Source organism: Vipera berus (genome assembly GCF_964194415.1).
Source record: "Vipera berus genome assembly, chromosome: 4".
In the NCBI taxonomy this organism is placed as follows: domain Eukaryota; kingdom Metazoa; phylum Chordata; class Lepidosauria; order Squamata; family Viperidae; genus Vipera; species Vipera berus.
This window is the reverse complement of record NC_138206.1, coordinates 9466877-9486680: the sequence shown is the minus strand read 5'-3', so window position 1 is coordinate 9486680 and position 19804 is coordinate 9466877. Positions and strand designations below refer to the sequence as shown.

The window sequence follows — 19804 nt, the reverse complement described above, 5'->3', positions numbered from 1 at the left end:
GATGATCTTTGACCAGTCTCTCTCCCTCAGCCCACCCCACCCCACAGGGTTGCTGTTGTCCAGAAAATAGGAGGAGGAAGGTCTGTTGGATATGTTTACCACCTTGAGTTATTTGTAAAAATAATAAAGGCAGGATACAAATACATAAAATAAATAACTGAAATAAATAATGGACAAAATGACCTCTTGCCAAGATTCACGTCAATTTGAAAAACACATTGCCTGCCACAAGTAGCACACTTTTGGATTAAAGGCCTTTAAAATAGCACTGACTTAGAATCAGTCACCAAGATTGATTCTTTTTAACAATCCAAATTTATTGTAGAAGCAGCACTGGGTTTTACCAGGAGCTTTCAACAGAGAGTCCTGGGACTAATTAATATAAGATACCATTCTACCAATGCTCCTGCATTCTGTTCTGTATGTTTGCTATTCCAAGTTGCTGGATTGCTCAAATCACATCTTCCTAGGCCAGTGGTAGCAAACCTATGGCACGCGTGCCAGAGGCCGCAATCAGAGCCCTCTCTGTGGGCACGCGCGCCATGCCCTGGAGATGGCAATCGTCCCTCTTCAACCACCATACCTCCGCTAACTCGCTGAGGTCCCACGTGGCCTGATGCATCCCAACATGGCTGGTTTCCCTCCCCCTCCCCATCCCATCCCTCCTGGCCTCGCATGCTCTCCTTTTCCCAGGCTAGACCCACTGCATAACCTCCTCAGCTGTCGGCTGCCCATCCAGCTCAGAGGACGCTTCTTTGAACTGCTGGCGGTGGGCTGCGGAGCCCCAGAGTGCGCTGGTTGAGGGGCCGTCAGGCTGCGGCTGCTGACGGACACCGTCGGCCCCATGCGCTCACGGGCCTCTGTGTGCAGGGAGCCGATGGTGTCAGGCAGCCGCCGCCACTGCAGCCCTTGCCTCGCCTTGCCCCGTAGCAATGGCACCCCCGCCCTGCCTTGCCTCATCTCACCTGCAGGATGAGCCTCCTGCCCACCACCCCACCTGCCAGAGACCCCCTGGATCTCCCCCAAAGATTTCCCTCTCCATGAGCAACATCGAGGTGACCATGCCCACTTTGGCCACACCCACCCAGTCTGCCATGACCACTACAGCCACGCCCACCCAGTGGGCCACGTCACCCAGCGATAAATAAGTGGGTGTTGGGTTGCAGTTTGGGCACTCGGTCTCTAAAAGGTTCGCCATCACTGGCCTAGGCTGTACATTATCTAGTGAACAATAATTACAGAATTCATTGTTGGTTTGTGTTCAGCTACTTTGCTTTAAACTGATCTTCTACACAACTGCAAATTTAAAGTGAACATGGAAGGTGAGATCAATTGCACTCATTAAGCTATTGTTCTTTACAACATCTCTTTATTTGGAAGAGTTTACCAATTAGAAAATTAGTACAGGTAGTCCTCAACTTACAGCCATCCGTTTAGTGACTGTTCGAAGTTACAACATCACTGAAAAAAGTGACTTATCACATGACCGTTGCAGCATCCCCATAGTCATTTGATCAAAATTCAGACACTTGGCAGCTGACTCATATTTATGACGGTTGCAGTGTCCCTGGGTCATGTGATCTCCCTTTGTGACCTTCCGGCAGGCAAAGTCAGTGGAGGAGCCAGATTCACTTAACAACCACGTTACTAACTAAACAACTGCAGTGATTCACTTAACCACTGTGGCAAGAGAGGTCATAAAACGGGGCAAAACTCGCTTAACAACTATCTCGCTTAACCACATACATTTTGCAATCAATTTTGGTCGTAAGTTGAGGACTACCTGCAATACTTTTTTTTCCTTTTAAGGGAGTGCTTCTGTTCCATTGTTTTAACATACCCATCCTCTCTTCCATCCCTTCCAGGGTATGGCCTTCACCCTTGAAGAGAGGCTCCAGCTGGGAATACACGGTCTTCTTCCGCCTTGCTTCCTGAGCCAAGATGTCCAAGTTCTCCGGGTCCTCAAAAGCTACGAGACCAAATCCAATGATCTAGACAAGTGAGCAGAAGTGAGCTGGGGATGCCTGCACAAATCATATAGTTAGAACTAGATGTTCTGAAACTTGGATTTTGACCCTTTGGGGTTGCTTTCTTTGGCTGCCTTCTGTGGTTGCGAAGAATCTGCCAATTTGCTGGCATCTTGCTGTGCATTTTATCCTAGGAGGCTAGCTGTTCCCAGATCAGTCTCATAATGTCTATGCTAGCTTTGTTTCCAGCTCCTATTAAGGTATCCATCCAACAGAAATAGTAAACTGACCCCAGCTATCCCCACTGTGTTCAGACATTTTCCCACATAGATAAGGGCTTCCTTGAACTGTTACTATGACATGACTTCTCGTAGTCTCTTCTTTGACCCAATATTCTTCTCCATGCTGTAGACGTGGCTGACGCGGTTGAACTTTTCAAAGGACTGTAGGATCTTTTTTTAATGTAGCATCCCTACAGCATTTGTAAAAGGAAGCGCACACACCCTTCCTCCCTAAAACATATAAAAGAATGGTCGCTGGAGTTGGGTATGTCTAGTTTAATGAAAAGAAGGACGAGGGGGGACATGATAGCAGTCTTCCAGTATCTGAGGGGCTGCCACAAGGAAGGGGGGGGTGTCAACCTATTTTCCAGAGCAACCTATTTTCCAGAAGGCAAGACAAGAAGCAACGGATGGAAACTAATCAAGGAGAGAAGCAACCTAGAACTAAGGAGAAATTTCCTCACAGTTAGAACAATTAACTAGTGGAACGACTGGTTTTTAAGAAGAGATTAGACAACTGCTTGTCTGAAATGGTATAGGGCAGACATGTCAAACACAAGGCCCGGGGGCCGGATCCGGCCCGCAAAGTGGTTTCATGTGGCCCGCAAAGCCATCCTGGAAACAGTGAGGGAATGGCCCCCACTGCCTTGGCCCTGGCCCAGAGACCCTCCTTCTGCCAGAGACCCTCAGATCTGTCCCACTCCTGCCCAGGCCCCCATAGGCACCCTTCATGTGAACGTTGTAAGAGCTGGCCACGCCCACCCAGTAGGTCATACGTGCTCTAGCCACGCCCACCCAGTAGGCCACGCCCACCCAGGCCACACCCACCTGGCCCCCTGAGGGCAACTGCAATGCTGATGCGGCCCTCAATGAAATTGAGTTTGACACCCCTGGTATAGGGTTTCCTGCCTGACCAGGTGTTGGACTAGAAGACCTCCAAGGTTATTCTGTTTTATTCCCTGCTGGTCTTTGGGGGGAAAAAACTGAAAAAACACCAAGTCTATCACAAAACATCAACTTTATGCATTGTATTATTTTATTTGTAAAATTTATTAGCTTTCCTTCTTGCCACATGGCAACTCTGGGCAGCTTACAATATTAAAAGATAAAACTGTATAAATTCTAATCATAGAAATACTATAAAAAAAATCAACCTAGCTAAAACAAATGGGCAGAGAGGGAGTATGCTGAGGAGGGGAGAGGGTGGGAATCTAAAAAAACAATGCAAAATAACAATGTCTCTTGTTTTCTATCATTTATTCCTCCATGGTTACTATTCTGGGTACTACACAGTACAATCTATTTTTCAGTGTTAATGGGAAAAAGATGGGAGCTATTTCACCGTGAATCGTAGCCTAAAGCATTAGGATAAAATCCAGTTTTAATCCTCCTCTAAATAAATTTATTAAAACCGATGGCAGTAATTTAAAAATCAGGAGCTGAACAAATGCTTCTTTATCTCCTTCCCTTCGCTTTTAGTGAAAAAAACTCTGCCTTCTTTGGGAAGAACTTTATACTTATAGTCTGGTCTCAAATATTCCATTCTTGGGATGGTGTCTGAGTAAGTGGTAACTTTGCACGTTCAAATAAACATGGATGAAACTGACTTTCTGGAGACCTTTCAATCAGAGTTTCATCTGGGATTTAAGTCCTCGACCTACAACCTTCATTTAGTGGCCATTCAGAGTTACAACGGCGTTGAAAAAAGTGACATGACCGCTTTTCACACTTTCGACCGTTGCAGCATCCCCGTGATCACGTGAACAAAATTCAGATGCTTGGCAACTGACTCCTATTTATGACGGTCGCGGTGTCCCGTGGTTATGTGACCCCCTTTTGTGTCCTTCTGACAAGCAAAGTCAAGGGAGAAGCCAGGTTCTCTTAGCAACCGTGTTACTAACTTAATAACTACCGAGATTCACGTAACAACTGTGGCAAGAAAGGTCACAAACGGGGCAAAAGTGTCTTGTTTAGCAAAGGAAGTGTTGGGCTCAATTACAGTCATAAGTGGAGGACTACCTGTAATACTGCTTTCTCATATTGGTGGGTAATCCCATTCCAAAAAGCTAAATGAAAGGAATGCTGATAGTGACCTTGCATATCTCAGCAACTTTCAGTATGTTTAATGTCTTTTTGTAGTAATCCTGGTTTTTGGATATGCCCAGAAGATGCTTCTGTGGAAACTTATTTTTCACCACTTAACTCAGGGGTCCCCAACCTGTGGGCCGTGGCCCACTACCGGGCTGTGGCCTCATGGCCACCAGACCGCATGAAGGGATGGCCAGTGCACTCATGTGTGGGTGTGCACTCACCCCCCCACACACACTCACGTTAGTGCTGGTGTAAGTGTCCCTCGGCGCTAACGCCGCCCCGAGTATCCCGCCGGCGCTAGCACTACCCTGCCCCGAACATCCTAACAGTACTAGCGCCACCCCGAGCATCCCGCTGGCGCTAGCGCTGCCCCATTTGTGGCAGTCGCGTTCGCACAGCCCCGTTTGTGCTCACGCATGCTCTCGCACGTGGCCCTGTTTGTGTGTACGCATGCTCTCGCATGAGGCCAGTGGTGGGATTCAGCCTGTTTGCACCAGTTCGGCAGAACCGGCAGCTAATTTTTTGTTGCCCAGGTCCAGAATGGACTTCTAGAAGTGGCATCCACACAGAGAACCGGTTGTTCACGTATTTGAATCCCACCACTGCATGCGGCCCATTTGTGCACTCACATGTGTGTAATGGTGCCTGCCTCCCTTTCCGGGCCACCAAACCAAAAAGGTTGGGGACCTCTGACTTTAACTGATTTACTGTTGGTGTCCCTACGTTGTTTAACCATTACGTGAAACCTCAGGATGAAGTCACTTGGAGCACTGGAGTGAGGTATATTATCAGTGATTACATCCAGGTCCCGATCTACCTTTTAACTCTTGAGTCAGAAGTTACTTTCATTCTTGCAGTTTGAACTCTTAAAGCATTCTTTTTTTTGTATTGAAAAGTTTTATAAAAGTTACAATAAAATCCCCAAAACCAACCCACCCTAAACCGCCCCCCTCTCCCTCCCCCACTTCCCAGAGCTGAGTACAGGGTTACAAATATAATAATCATAATCTAACTAACATTAACCAACTATATAAATAACCAAGTTCATAATGCGCTTTAACTCCCCTTTAGCATATACATAATAATAAATTAATATCCAAGTTATTAAACAAAACAATATCCAAGTTAATAAACAATACTAATACTAATAATACCATATACTTAAAACTATGGTACTAAGTTCCATTTAGCCTATGAGTAAATCTTAGATTGTTATTATTATTAATAGTTTATTAATAATAATAACAATCTAAGATTTACTCATAGGCTAAATGGAACTTTTTATTACCATATTTGTTCTGAATATAATCTGAACTCTTAAAGCATTCTTGATTCGCTGCCTAATCTCGGCAACTGGCCAGATGAGAACGAACAAGTTGAAATCTAGAAGAGAGAGAATTGCTCTTGTACCGAATAGGATTGTAGTTCCTCGGAAAGATCAGACTTGTGGTTTGGGAGCCTGACATCCATCTGTGTGGATCTGAAGGTAGCTGTGGTGACAAATACATTGGCAAAGCCAGGCCCAGTGCACCAAATACCCACCCTTCCTGATGTCTATGGAGATTCTCAATCCTCCAGGTCATGGTTGCCCCAAAGGGGCTCTTCCAAAAGGCAATTGGACTTTGGTTTGGTTTTTTTTTTCCTTGAAAACATTTCCCTTCTCATTCACGAAGCTTCTCCGGTTCTTCGGAAAGCTTCTTGGATGAGAAGTGCAACATTTTCAAGGGGGGAAAAAAAACCTTTAGAAAGTCCAGTTGCCTTTTGGAAAAGCCCCCTTTGGAATGCTTCAAGAGTTCAGATTAAATAATAAATAAATAATAAATAAAATTTTATCCTGCGCTGAAATGGACAGGTTAACTCTAGAGATTAAAAATAAAACTGAAACAGAGTATTATGAAATTTGGCAAAATTTGTACGACTGGTTAGAGATGAGGAGGATCGCTGAGATGACTTATCGATTGATTAGTTGATAACGTAAGGACCTCTTATTAGCACTTCTATCAGGACACAATTGAAAGATATGTAAATACAACGTTGACGACTGAAAGATGGTTTACCAAAAAATTTACAGGTGTTATATGTACAGTTTGTTATATTCTGTCCTGTCATAGAATGTATTTTAAGTTTTTGTTTTTTCTTTCTGTAATATAAGGTAATACTAATAGCAGTGTTACCAAGGGACGCGGTGGCTCAGTGGGTTAGGACCCTGAGCCTGTCGATCAGATGGTCGGCAGTTTGGCAGGTCGAATCCCGAGTGCCGCGTAGCAGAGTAAGCGCCTGTTACTCGTCCCAGCTTCTGCCAACCTAGCAGTTCGAAAGCACGTAAAAATGCAAGTAGAAAAATAGGGACCACTACGGTGGGAAGGTAACAGCGTTCCGTGCGCCTTTGGTGTCTAGTCATGCCGGCCACATGACCCCGGAGACGTCCTCGGACAAGCGCTGGCTCTTCGGCTTTGAAACGGAGATGAGCACCGGCCCCTAGAGTCGGAAACGACTAGCACGCATGTGCGGGGGAACCTTTACCTTTTTAATAGCAGTGTTGTAGCCAGGGAAGTTGAGTCATGTCCATTTTTGTTTTTAAATGTACATTTAATAAAATTTTCTAATAAAAAAAGTTCAAATTGCAAGAATTAAAGAAGCCTCTGATTCAAGGGTTAAAAAAAAAGGTAGGGAGAAATGGACCTGGATGATAATCACTGATAATATTCTCAACTCGAATTCCAAGTGACTTTGGGACAGCCCTTCTTGATCTCACTGGGTTTAACAGCAGTTATCCATGCCTTGATTACAATTGCTTTGGATCTGAATAGTTAAACTGCCATAGATCCCTGCCACATATCCCCAATAAGATCCTTAATAAAAACCATGAGAGACTCTCGTTGACTTGGTTGAAGCTTTTTCAGATCAAAGTACAATGCTCAACTACTGGAGAGCCATCTGTCTGAAATGGTATAGGGTTTCCTGCCTGAGCAGGGGGTTGGACTAGATGACCTCCATGGTCCCTTCCAACATTGTTGTTGTTGTTGTTGTTGTTGTTGATCATTGCACAGTCAGCCAGATTTTCAGACTGGATTCGGCATTTTTGTCTACCTATCGAGTCCTTACCAAGGACCTGGGATAGGCAGATGTGGATGTTTGATGATATTGCAGATATCGTCGCAGGATGGAAGCAGTTCCTAGTAAGGCCGCCTTTTGCAATTGACTAATGGCGAATTTGTCAATGCCGTTGATGGTGTTCAAGTGGTGCTCCAGTTGTTTTGGGATTGCACCCAAGGCGCCTATTACTATTGGTACTACCCTTGCTTGCCTTTGCCACAGTCTTTCTGTTTCTATTTGTAGGTCTTGGTATTTTGTTATCTTCTCCAGTTCTTTCTCGTCTACTCTGCTGTCTTCAGGCACTGTCACATATTATTGTTGTTGTTGTTGTTGTTATTAATCATCGCACAGTCAGCCAGATTTTCAGACTGGATTCGGCATTTTTGTCTACCTATCGAGTCCTTACCAAGGACCTGGGATAGGCAGATGTGGATGTCTGATGGTGTTACAGATCACGTCACAGGATGGAAGCAGTTCCTAGTAAGGCCGCCTTTTGCAATTGACTAATGGCAAATTTGTCAATGCCGATGATGGTGTTCAAGTGGTGCTCCAGTTGTTTTGGGATTGCACCCAAGGCACCTATTCCTATTGGTACTACCCTTGCTTGCCTTTGCCACAGTATTATTATTATTATTAATCTCTTCCTTTCCTTCTGTCTTTTTTTCAGATACATCATCCTCATGACTCTACAGGACAGAAATGAGAAACTGTTTTACCGTGTGCTCACGTCTGACATAGAAAGATTCATGCCCATTGTGTATACTCCGACTGTTGGATTAGCTTGCCAGTTGTACGGCCTAGCCTTCAGACGGCCTCGGTGAGTGGGTAGAATTATTTCTATTCTCCTTCCGCTGGGTTGCTTCTCACTCAAAGCTTCCCGCTGGCATTAAATGTTCCCTTTCTAATTGCTACCTCTCTTTCCCCTGGGTGGTCTCCATAAGAAGGAAAACTCACCATATCTTGATGCAATGGTCCAATAACTTGGTGCACATTGGTATTCCTGTAATGACAAATGTGAAAAGTCTTCCAAGATGAACAAAAGCGGATTTGTTAGGGAACAGTACAGCACAGTTCGCTCTGCCTGAGGTTAATCACAAAATGTAACCCTAATTCTCATTAAATTTCCTCCATCAAATCTATAACTTTTAAATTTCTAATAGTCTTGCATGGTAACCACTAGTAATATCTGTAGTAATCCTTCCTTCGTTCCTTCCTTCCTTCCATCGTTCCTTCCTTCCTTCCTTCCTTCCTTCCTTCCTTCCTTCCTTCCTTCCTTCCTTCCTTCCTTCCTTCCTTCTCTTTCCTTCCTGCCAGCCTGCCTGCATACCCCTTCCTTCCTTCCTTCCTTCCTTCCTGCCTGCCTGCCTGCCTGCCTGCCTACCTGCCTACTCCTTCCTTCCTGCTAAGAAGCACTTCCTTTTTCTATTCCCATATATTTTTAAAGTATGGAAACTTCTGCACTGACATCCCCCAAACAAATAAAAGAAGGTGAAAAAACAAAAAATCTAGCCAGCCCTCCTTCATCCCATCTATTTTTTGCTTCAAACTCTCCCTGCTCCTTAGGGGTCATTCTGTTTTTGCACCCCTGATTTCAGTCCTGAAGGATTGGTAGAAAATTGGTAGGGCATCATAGATAGGAGAATAGTTAGGAGAATAAAGGAGAATATTTATAGCTCAGGGTTGAAATGAGGAGTCCTTGGTGCTCTCTGAGCTTGGTTGTTTTCTTGCAGGCATTTCAGTAACCTCAGCCTTGCCTAGCCTAGCCTAGCCTTGGTGGAGCAGTGGGCTAATGCCTCCTTAAGTAACACCAGCTGCCTGCAATTAGTGCAGGTTCGCATCCCACCAGGCTCAAGGTTGACTCAGCCTTCCATCCTTCCGAGGTAGGTAAAATGAGGACCCAGATTGTTGGGGGCAATAAGCTGACTTTGTAATAATGCCGCTTGGGGGTGTGTGTGAAAGCCCTAACAAGCAGGCATATACATAGAATGAAGGCTACTGCTAAGCTTGTAAGCCGCCCTGAGTCTTCGGAGAAGGGCGGGATATAAATGTAATAAAAAAATAAATAAAAATAAAAAAATAATGTTACCTGGTTGGGTCATGAAATGTCTGCAAGAAAGAAACAAAAAAACAAGCTCAGAGAGCAACAAGGACCCCGCATTTCAGCCCTGAGCTACCAAAGTTCAGGTAACTCAACAATAGCATATAGAGAGCATCAGAAGTGGGATATTCAAAGTACCACCAAAAGCTAGTCGTTACAAAAATCTTTTTAATTTAGTCTTGGTTATCAACTTGACTAACTGGTTAAGTCATTCTCCTTTATAGGGCTCCTAGTTTGGTCCTAGTGTACTAGTTTGGGCAATGAAACGTCTGCAAGGAAACAAGCCAACTCAGAGAGCACCAAGGACCTCTTCATTTCAACCCTGAGCTATAAATTTATCGGTGCATCCTAGATAAATTATGTCTGATTCAGGGTTTGGTTGCATGATCTATTCATGGTCCCAGTTTGCTATTTCAAATACATTATAGGTGGTCTTCCCTTGTTCGGATGCAGCCAGGGATAAGTTGGCATCAAAATCTTCCTGGTGCCGATAATATCCAGCTGCTTTTCCCCCTGTGCTAGGGAAATGAGGTTGTGTGTTCCACCTGTCCTTTTATAAAAAGTTTTTCTTTCGGCCATCCAATGGGAAGTTGGCCCTGCTTCCATCCCAGACCTTAAATGAGAAGGCTTCAAATTGCATTTGACTTTCTAATTCACAAAGGAGACCAAACCTTTTGTAAACGCTCTGTAAATAGTTACAGACAAGTTCCAATCCCCTTTGAAGCTGTATTCCAGTGCATATTTTTTCAATTATCTCTTTCTCTCTCAATCTCCACCCCTTGGAAGGTTTATTATTATTATTTTTTTTACTATTATTAAAAGTGATGAATATCACATGGGGAATAACATTCTTCTTTGCAAAAAGCAGTTCTTTTTCCTCTTTGGAAAAAGTCAGACTGAGTAGGCAGGCCATCGCCTTTTAACCCTTGTTCATCACAGTTCATAAATCAGGTGTTGTCCCTTGAGCTTCTCTGCTTCCTTGAAAAAAAAAGGCTTTTTACATTCCTGGCCAAGGAATAAGAGAATAGCACACACGGTCCTAAGGCAGTTTGTTTTATCTTCAGGGGAAAAAAACTCCTGTACAGTAACAACTTGGAAACAAGAGACTCTTTGTAGCTCAAGGCTGAACTGCAGAGTCCTTGGTACTTTCTAAGCTTGGTTGTTTTCTTGCAGACGTTTTATTACCAGACTTGGTAACCTCATCAGTGCTAGGAGTCTAGTCTGCTAGCACTGATGGTATTACCTAGTTTGGTAATGAAGCATCTCCAAGAAAACGACCAAGCTCAGAGAGCACCAAGGACTCCAGAACTTGGAAACAGCTAGCAAAACATGTCTTTTTTTTCTGCTGTTTCCTCAAGACGTTGTTTCAATCCCTAGTGCATGAGTGAGAAATCTGGTTGTCCTTAGAGCAGGGGTGTCAAACTGCCGGGCCGTGGGCTGGACGCATCATGACAAAACCGCACCCACCCCATTGCCGGCAATGGGAAAAAAGCTCTGATACGTCGTGCAACATCACATGACGTCATGAGTTTGACATGTCTGCCTTAGAGGAAGAAGAGATAACCTTTATTGTCATTTTTTTTACAGTGGGCACAACGGCACACATCAAAAATGAAATTTAATTGCCCGCTGTCAAAGTGAATGCATACATCACACACACACCTAAACATACTATGTACAACATATGTATAGAAACACACCCCTACATATACATAACAAATATTAAACACTGTCCATCTTGAACATATAACGGAAGGAGGAAGCTTTAGAGTTCACAAGTTTAATGCTGTATGGAACAAAACTATGGCTGAATCTGGATGTTCTGCTTCGGATACCACGAAGCCCCCTCCTCCCAGAAGGTAACAAGGAAAACAGGTCGTGAAGAGGATGTGTAGAGTCCCAGATAATCTTATGGACCCTGCTCAAGCAATGCTTCTGTGCCATGTCCTGTATGGGAGGGAGGGAACTGCCAATGATCTTTTCGGCCATCCTGTCAGGACCCACCCCAATCTACCTCTTAGGAAAACAAAAACTCTTGGAGTCAGTTCTAGTCCAAAAGGAATTTTTACTAGGACATGTTTGGTTGTGGAAATACAAGACAGGACCTGTTATTGTTTTACAGATTGAAACTTTATAAAGAGTTCCCGGTTCAACCCCCCTTCCCTCAACCCCATTTGGTCAGCCCCCCATCATTTACTTCGTGTCATCCCTTTCGTGGGAAAAAGGGAACTTTGGATCTTTACGGTTATTGCCTTCTTCCTTTACAGATTCAAATGGAGACACAGGCCAGACGCCTTCTTCCCTAACCCTCCCCTTTTTTCCCCCAGTTCAAAAGGTTTCCCTTGGTCTTTGAAATAACCTAAGGCAGGCTGAATCCACATCCACTCCTCCTTCCTCGGGAGATGGCAGAATCCGGGGGGGGGGGGGGGAATAATGTTTTAAACATACATTTATGAATGTGATATAAATGGATTCTGACACATCCTCACCACTCTCTGCACCGCCTTCCTGTCCAAAGTGGTGATGCTTCCAAACCAGACTATGACAGGATGCTCTCAATCATTCCGCTGTAGAAAGTGAAGCAGGTTAACATGGTTTTCTGAAACTCAGAAATGGAATCCCTGATTACTGGATGAAAGGCACTTTGGTATCATGACACATTGACTTTCACACTGCACATCAACCATAGGATAACAGAGTTGGAAGGGACCTTGAAGGTCTTAGTCCAACCCCCTACAGGAGTGTCTATACTGTTTCAGACAAGCAGCTGTCCAGTCTCTTCTTAAAGCCTCCAGCGATGGGGCACTCACAACTTCTGAAGGCAAGCCGTTCCACTGGTTAATGGTTCTCGCCGTTAGGATAATTAGCACTATAGCCTGGTCTTCCAGAGTTTCTCCCTAGATATGCCGGATCTGTGACCTTCAGACTTCTCATTGTCCATACGGCCTGAGAAGTCAATCCCAAGTTATTTAGATTCAGTTCAGGGACAATGCTTTAATGAAACTAGTTTTGAGGAAAAAAGTCAAAACATAAAAGGATTTGAATTTTTGTTGGAGGAAATCTAAACTATCTTCTTTGTTAATTCTCACACATTTTGTATGTACAGTGAGAGCTTATGGACCAGAGACAAAAACCTTGTGTGTCCAATCACACTTGATCAATAAAGACCTATTCTATTCTATTCTATTCTATTCTATTCTATTCTATTCTATTCTATTCTATTCTATTCTATTCTATTCTATTCTATTCTATTCTATTCTATTCTATTCTATTCTATTCTATTCTATTCACTCTACTCTACTCTGCTCTATTCTATTCTATTCCACTCCATTCCATGTTCTGTTCTGTTCATTCTATTCCACCCCACCCCATCCCATCCCATCCCATCCCATCCCATCCCATCCCATCCCATCCCATCCCATCCCATTCCATTCCATTCTATTCTGAACAAATGAAGTCTCTTTTGTGTTAACATCAACTTTGGTGACTTCATTGTCACACATTTCTTATTGTTCAGCAGCTAAGTCATGTTGACCACTCACAAGCCTATGGACCATAGCACACCAGGCCCTCCTGTCCTCCCAGAGTTTGCCCACATTCATGTTCATTGCGTCAATGACACAACCTAACCATCTCATCCTCTACCGTCCCCTTCTCCTTTCGCCTTCAGTGTTCCCAGCATCAGAGTCTTTTCCAAGAAGTTCTCTCTTCTCATTGGGTGGCCAAAGTATTTGAGCTTCAACATTTGTCCATCCAAAGTACAGGGTTGATTTCTGCCTTTAGGATTGACTGATTGGATCTCCTTGTAGTCCAAGGGACTCCCAAGAGTCTTCTTCAACATCCACAATTTGAAAGCACATTGTCACATCTAGGTGCCTTTCTTGACAGTAGTTATCAAGGAAGATGCCATTACCTTATTTTATAATACAAAGAACGGTTGCTGGAATTGGGTATCTCTAGTTTAATGAAGAGAAGGACTAGGGGTGACATGATAGCAGCTCCAATATTTGAGGGGCTGTCATAAAGAAGAGGGAGTCAATCTACCCTCCAAAGCACCTGAAGGCAGGACAAGAAGCAACAGATGGAAACTAACCAAAGACAGAAGCAGCCTAGAACTAAGGAGAAATTTCCTGACAGTTAGAACAATTCATCAGTGGAACAACCTGCCTCCAGAAGCGGTGAATGCTCCAACACTGGAAGTTTTTAAGAAGAGACTGGACAGCCATTTGTCTGAAATGGTATAGGGTTTCCTGCCTGAGCAGGGGTTTAGACTAGATGACCTCCAAGGTCCCTTCCAACTTTATAATCATAATCATAATATATTTTAGCTTCCCAGCCTAGCCTAACCCTAGTATTTCCTAGTAGTTGCCCTCCAAATATCAAACGGTCCAACCATGTTTAGCTTTGGAGCTCAGAAAACATGAGTTACCTACTAAGCATAAACTGAAAAGCACTTCAAGAAAGGAAAGAAACAACTTGGTTAATTCTGTTGTTTAGAACCTCTGTAACAGCCAAGTCTTTGCAATAAACAAATCTATAAAAATCAGAGATCAGTCACTCGTGGTAATTTCAACCATTGATTGGTTAATTATTTTCCCTGCTGAGATAAATCCCTTGCAGGCTCAAATGAAGTTGGATTGCCCAGGCTCTTTTGTAAAATGATGTGTTTGTTAGTTTAACATTTTCCCCAAAGAACTAATTTTAAATGTTTGATTTCTAAATTTCAAAGCCTAACACAGTTGCCACAGCAATAACAGAAATAGGATCTGCAAACCTAGCAGATGGCTGGGAGGTTCCTTAAAAATGGATCTCAAGAGACATGCATCATATGCTGGAGTTATTTCTGGAAATAAGATGGTATACTCGTTGCATTGAATTTTATTTAATACATTCGTTCAATCAAATCCTGACTCAGAAAATGACCTGACATTCCCCAGATGTGCTATGACTGAAACCAGGGATGGGTAAAATAAACCCACATGAACCATGATGCACCTGATATTATCATGGCTAATATCTGCTGCTTTGTGATTGAAATATCAAAACTTTCCAACCAGTCATCCCAACACATCTAAAAAGCACCAGGGGGAAGTCTAGCCTAGAGAAAAGCAGGACTAGAATAGAATAGAGCTGGAAGGGATCTTGGAGGTCAACTAGTCCAGCCCCCTGCTCAAGCAGGAGAGCCTATACCGTCTCAGACGGGTGAATGTCTAGTCTCTTCTTAAAAATCTCCAGTGATGGAGCGCCCATGATTTCTGGTGGCTAGCCGTTCCACTGGTTGATTGTCCTCACTGTCAGGAAGTTTCTCCTTAATTCCAGGTTGCTTCTCTCCTTGATCAGTTTCCAACCATTGTTTCTCATCCTTCCCTGGTGCTTTGATGAACAACCTGCCTTGTGGGAGCTCCTCAGATACTGGGGTTACATGATAGCAGGATTCCAATATTTGAAGGGCTGTCACAAAGAAGAGGGGGGGCAACCTATTTTCCAAAGCACCAGAAGGCGAGACAAGAAACAACGGATGAAAACTAACCAAGGAGAGAAGCAACCTGGAATTAAGGAGAAACTTCCTAACAGTGAGGAGAATTAACCAGTGGAATGGCTTGCCGTCAAGCGGCATGGATTTTGGTAGCTCAGATATAGGTGATAGAAAGACTTTACTCCTCCCCATTAGGACACAAACAGACTAAAGGCTGTAGTCCTTGACTTACAACAGTTCATTTAGTGACCATTCGAAGTTACAGTGGCGCTGAAAAAAGTGACCGATGACCGTTTTTCCCCACTTATGACTGTTGCAGCAACCCCATGGTCACGCGATCAAAATTCAGACAGCTGGCAACTGACTGGTATTTATGATGGTTTCCAGTCTCTCAAGAGTCATGTGATCAGCTTTTGCAACCTTCTGAACAAGCAAAGTCAAGGGGGAAGCCAGATTCGCTTAAGAACCTCGCTCCTCTTTTGCATGGATTAGTTCTGCACGGTTTCCTTTGCACTCTAAGGACAGATTCACAAGTGCGTCAAAATCCTGTGCTTCCTCTTTGCCTGGGATGCTCATTTAAACAAATTTAAATGAGCTTTAGGAAATCTGCTAACGGTCCTCTCTTTTGCTCATTTTTTATGCCATTCCACTTCGTGCCCAGCCTTCTCTGCAAATCCTACTTTTCTGTCATGCTCAGATTAGTTTTTCTTTTCTTTCTTTTCTTTTCTTTTTTTTTTTTTTTGTAATTTATCCTTTCCATTTTTCCCCAGCGGGCTATTCATTACCATTCACGACAAAGGACACATTGCCACAATGCTGAATTCCTGGCCTGAAGACAACATAAAGGTAATGGGCTGATTGATTTGTTTTTAATGGGGGTGGGGGTGGGGGTGAAAACCCTCTATTTTTCATGGAATCAGAAACTTATTACAAATGAGCTACCTTTTTGAAGTGGGACTGCTGTAGCTGCAGAAAGATTATTAGGACTAATTAAGGATTGCCCTTAATCTTAGGTTCAAGGCTCAGGCCTTGGATTATGTCTCTTTTTCGCTTGTCAGTATGAGAGGACAAATTAGTTTGAGAAGACAAGGGAATGTGACACCACTTTGTTTGTTTTTTATTAAAGAGTTTTACAAAAACAAAATTTTACAATATTTTACAATATATCCCCAAATCCCTACAATACAATTAACCAAATTCATAATGTGCTTTAACTCCCCTTTAACATAACTACAAACAAAGTACCAATAACAATATCCCACTAAAATCTACTCATAAGCTAAATGGAACTTTTTAGTCCCATATTTGTTCTGAATATAATTTATCCATCCATTTGAGAAGACAAGGGAATGTGACACCACTTTGTTGTGTGAGAGTCCCGACCTACAGCTAGTTTCAAGTCATATAGACAATATAAGATATTTTGAATCCGTTACTCTCTCTCAGCCCCAGCCCACCTCACAAGGTTGTAGTGAGGAAAATAGGAGACGGAAGAATTTTTGTTTGCCGCCTTGAGTTATTGATAAAAAGTAATTAAGGCAGGATAGAAATAAATTAAGATATAATGAAGATTTCTGTGCATGTATAATCATGGCTATTTTTTAAAATAATAATAATAATATGAATCTCTCTTGTCTACACTTTGTAATGTAGAATTATAGTTTTGAGGCAAAGTTGTTTCCGCAGCCCTTTTTTTTGCATTAGAAATTCCGCATTTCCATAGTAACATCCCTCCATTGTGCTCTGAAGAAGTTGGAATTCATCCACATGCCCATCAGAAAGATTGGCAGCTGGACTTCCAGTTTGCCATCGCGGCCACTGCGGTTGCTAGAAGGCAAGCTCCGTCTTCTGCGTTTGGTTTCGTTTCGCTGGGGGACCCTGGAAAGGATCGAAAGTCGCCCTGTAGGGGCAACGAGCAAGGAGGGGACCCCCGCTTGATCATGGGAGGGCGGCAGCCCTTCTGCTTGATCCGGGGAAGCTCTCCAAAACAGTGGAGGAAAGACCGGCCATAGCAATATGGCTCGTCACTAAGCTGCAGACAGCCAAAGTCAAACTCACCACCAAGCACTTCTAAAGCAACGTGGATGAAACTGGGCGGGATCCGATCTTCTCTTTATCCTAAGTGTTTTCTTTTCCTGTAAAAGCTGCCCAAAGTATCTTTCCCCCTGTGAGGAGAGAGGGAGGGGAATTTCTATCCCACCCTCTAAGAATAGTTGCGACTGACTACCCAGGGGAATTAAACCACTAAAAGAACAACTTTAATCTAACTGGATTTATATGTTCCTGAAACTTGGGGACCAAAAGTTTTCTTATTTTTATTGGAGACTTTGTTACAAAACAGAAATAAAATTGGAAAAAGGATTATTTGAGGAACATTGGTTACTATATGAGATGATGAAATACCTTGGACTATAAAATCTTGTTTGACAAACGACTTCTACTATAAAAACTATAAAAACTATCTATAAACATGTGAAAGAGAGGTCCCATACCTACTTATAAAATTATTTTTAACATCTGATTTTAAAGTCCTCAACTTTACACATTATTAAGAGTATATGGATGAAGACCAGGAAAAGATCCTTTCCATGTTGAAAGCAGTACATTTCTGCTTGTGATAAAATAAGGCCTAACATAAAAGAACAAGATGCCAACTTAGATACACAAACCCAAACTTTGACTACAACCAAAGAACTGACAACACAGAAGATAACAGAAGAAGTGGAACAATCAAATATTAAGACAGAGGACTCAATTGACCAACAAATACAGTTAATAGAAAATCTAGAAAAGGGAGTGACAACACTGAAAATGGAAAAGACTTTCTATATAAATCAGAAGAAATTTGAGAAACGGTCTTCCGGCGGCTCCGCGGCGCCGGAGACAGCCTTCCCGGGCTGCCCGCCGCTCAGCTGTGTGATTTTTCGCCCGAAACAGCGCCGATCAGCTGTTCGGGCGAATTTGAAGCCCCCTCCTCGGGAGAAGAGGAGGGGGTGAGCGCCCAGGTAGGGGTTGAGTTCTCCGGGGCCGCCTGAGCTTGGAGCTTGGGCGGCTGAAGGATCGAACTCCCCCGCAGCTTGGGCCGCTCCCAGCTGGCTGGCGTCTCTGCTCCGGATGGAGCAGAGCCAGGCGTCTGCGACCATCCCTGCTTGAAGGAGAGACTATGAAAGGAAAAGAGCAGGCAGAGCAGTACAAGAGGGAAAGATGAAGAGATGAAGAGGATTATTTTATTTTACTCTCGAGCTTGATGGACTTTGCTTAAAACTTAAAGTGAAAGTGCGTCATAATTGTAAGTAAAAGATGGCGTCTAAACCTCCCCCTAGAACTTTTCGGAGTGCTGGAAATTCTCCGGTGCAACAACAATCATTACTGCAGGCGTTGCATTCTCCAGATGTATTGACTTCGAAGGATCTTGAAAAACATACCCAGTTAATTTTGGAGTCAATGGGTGTTAAATTTGCACAGATGGAGGAGAAATTGGAGAAATTGGAGCAGAGAATGGAAGAAAGGATGGCACAGAAACTCAGAGAGATGAAGGTAGACATTTTGTCCTCAGTGCATAAAGTAGCTAAATGTGTGGAGGAGCTGGATGATAAGGTGGAAGAATTGACTCAAAAGAATGCTATATTAGAAGCAAAAGTATTGGAAATTGAAGATTTAAAAGATAAAATGGATAGCGAACTGAGTCTGGCTCAATTTTACCAAATGCAGTTTGCTGTTAGAATTAGAGGCCTAAAAGAGAATATTAAGGAAGATTTAAAGCAGCTGGTTTCTGAGGCTTTTGAAGTGGTATTGAACCATCCAGCATCTGAAATAAAACAAGGCATGGACAAAGTGTTTCGTGTGAACTCGTGGATTGCTAAACAGAGAAAGTTGCCTAGAGATGTGGTGGTTTATTTTGTAAAAAGGGAAATTAGAGATGAAGTTATACAAGCTGCCTATGATACTAAAGTGGTGATTGCTGGTCAAGAAGTTTTGGTTTTAAAAGAAATTCCTCCAAAGATTTTAAAGAGAAGGAAGGACTTTATATTTCTTGTGCAAGAGCTCAAGCAAAGAGATATAAGGTTCAGATGGGAGATTCCAGTTGGGTTGAGCTTCATGTATGAAGGCAAAAGGTACTGTTTGGCTACTGTGAAGCAAGCGCATGATTTCTACGACAATGTCTTAAAAACAACCCCATCAACACTTTTGGAAGCTGCAGAGGGATCTGGAGAAGGAGAACACCAAGAGGATGAAGATGGACAGATAGACGAGAATGGCACAGGAGGAGATCAAATTGCAACTCTTTTGGATGATCCTAGAGAACAGAGGGTGACGCGTGCTGCCTTAAAACGCTCAAAAAAGATAAGAAAATAGAACTAGTAGAAATCTAGGAACTTCCACAACATACTGATAGTCAAGTGGTAGTTGCGTTTTTAAGAGTTTTGGGATGATATGTATGGTAATAGAATCTTTAATTTGGAATTAATGGACAATTTATTACAGAGGAAGAGGAAGAAAGTTTTGTGGGTTAATGTGGGTTAACTTGTCTATCTATTATAGCCTATTCTGGCTAGAGAGGTTAATAGGGATAGGTGTTTGTGATGTGTAAATGATAATATGTTTAGGAAATAGTGAACTGTGGAAGAACATAGATGGGAATGATGTTAGGTTTTTTTTTTATTTTTTTTTTATTTTATTTTAGTTTATTATATATATTTAGTATTATTAAGGATTGGCTTACTCTATATAAGCTAGAGAGTGATGGATTCTAGAGTTTATAATTGTTAGTATATGATTGTTTATGATTGCTTTT

The 19804-nt window shown here is 42.8% G+C and overlaps 1 protein-coding gene across 1 annotated transcript in view; it reads left to right on the top strand.

Moving 5' to 3' along the window:
- Positions 1–19804, top strand: part of ME3 (malic enzyme 3) — a 130131-nt gene that overhangs the window by 52343 nt on the left and 57984 nt on the right. The window contains exons 3-5 of the mRNA XM_081327585.1: positions 1866–1999; positions 8103–8252; positions 15780–15855. Of these exons, the coding sequence (XP_081183711.1) occupies positions 1866–1999; positions 8103–8252; positions 15780–15855 (360 nt within the window). The remainder of the gene's footprint in view (positions 1–1865; positions 2000–8102; positions 8253–15779; positions 15856–19804) is intronic.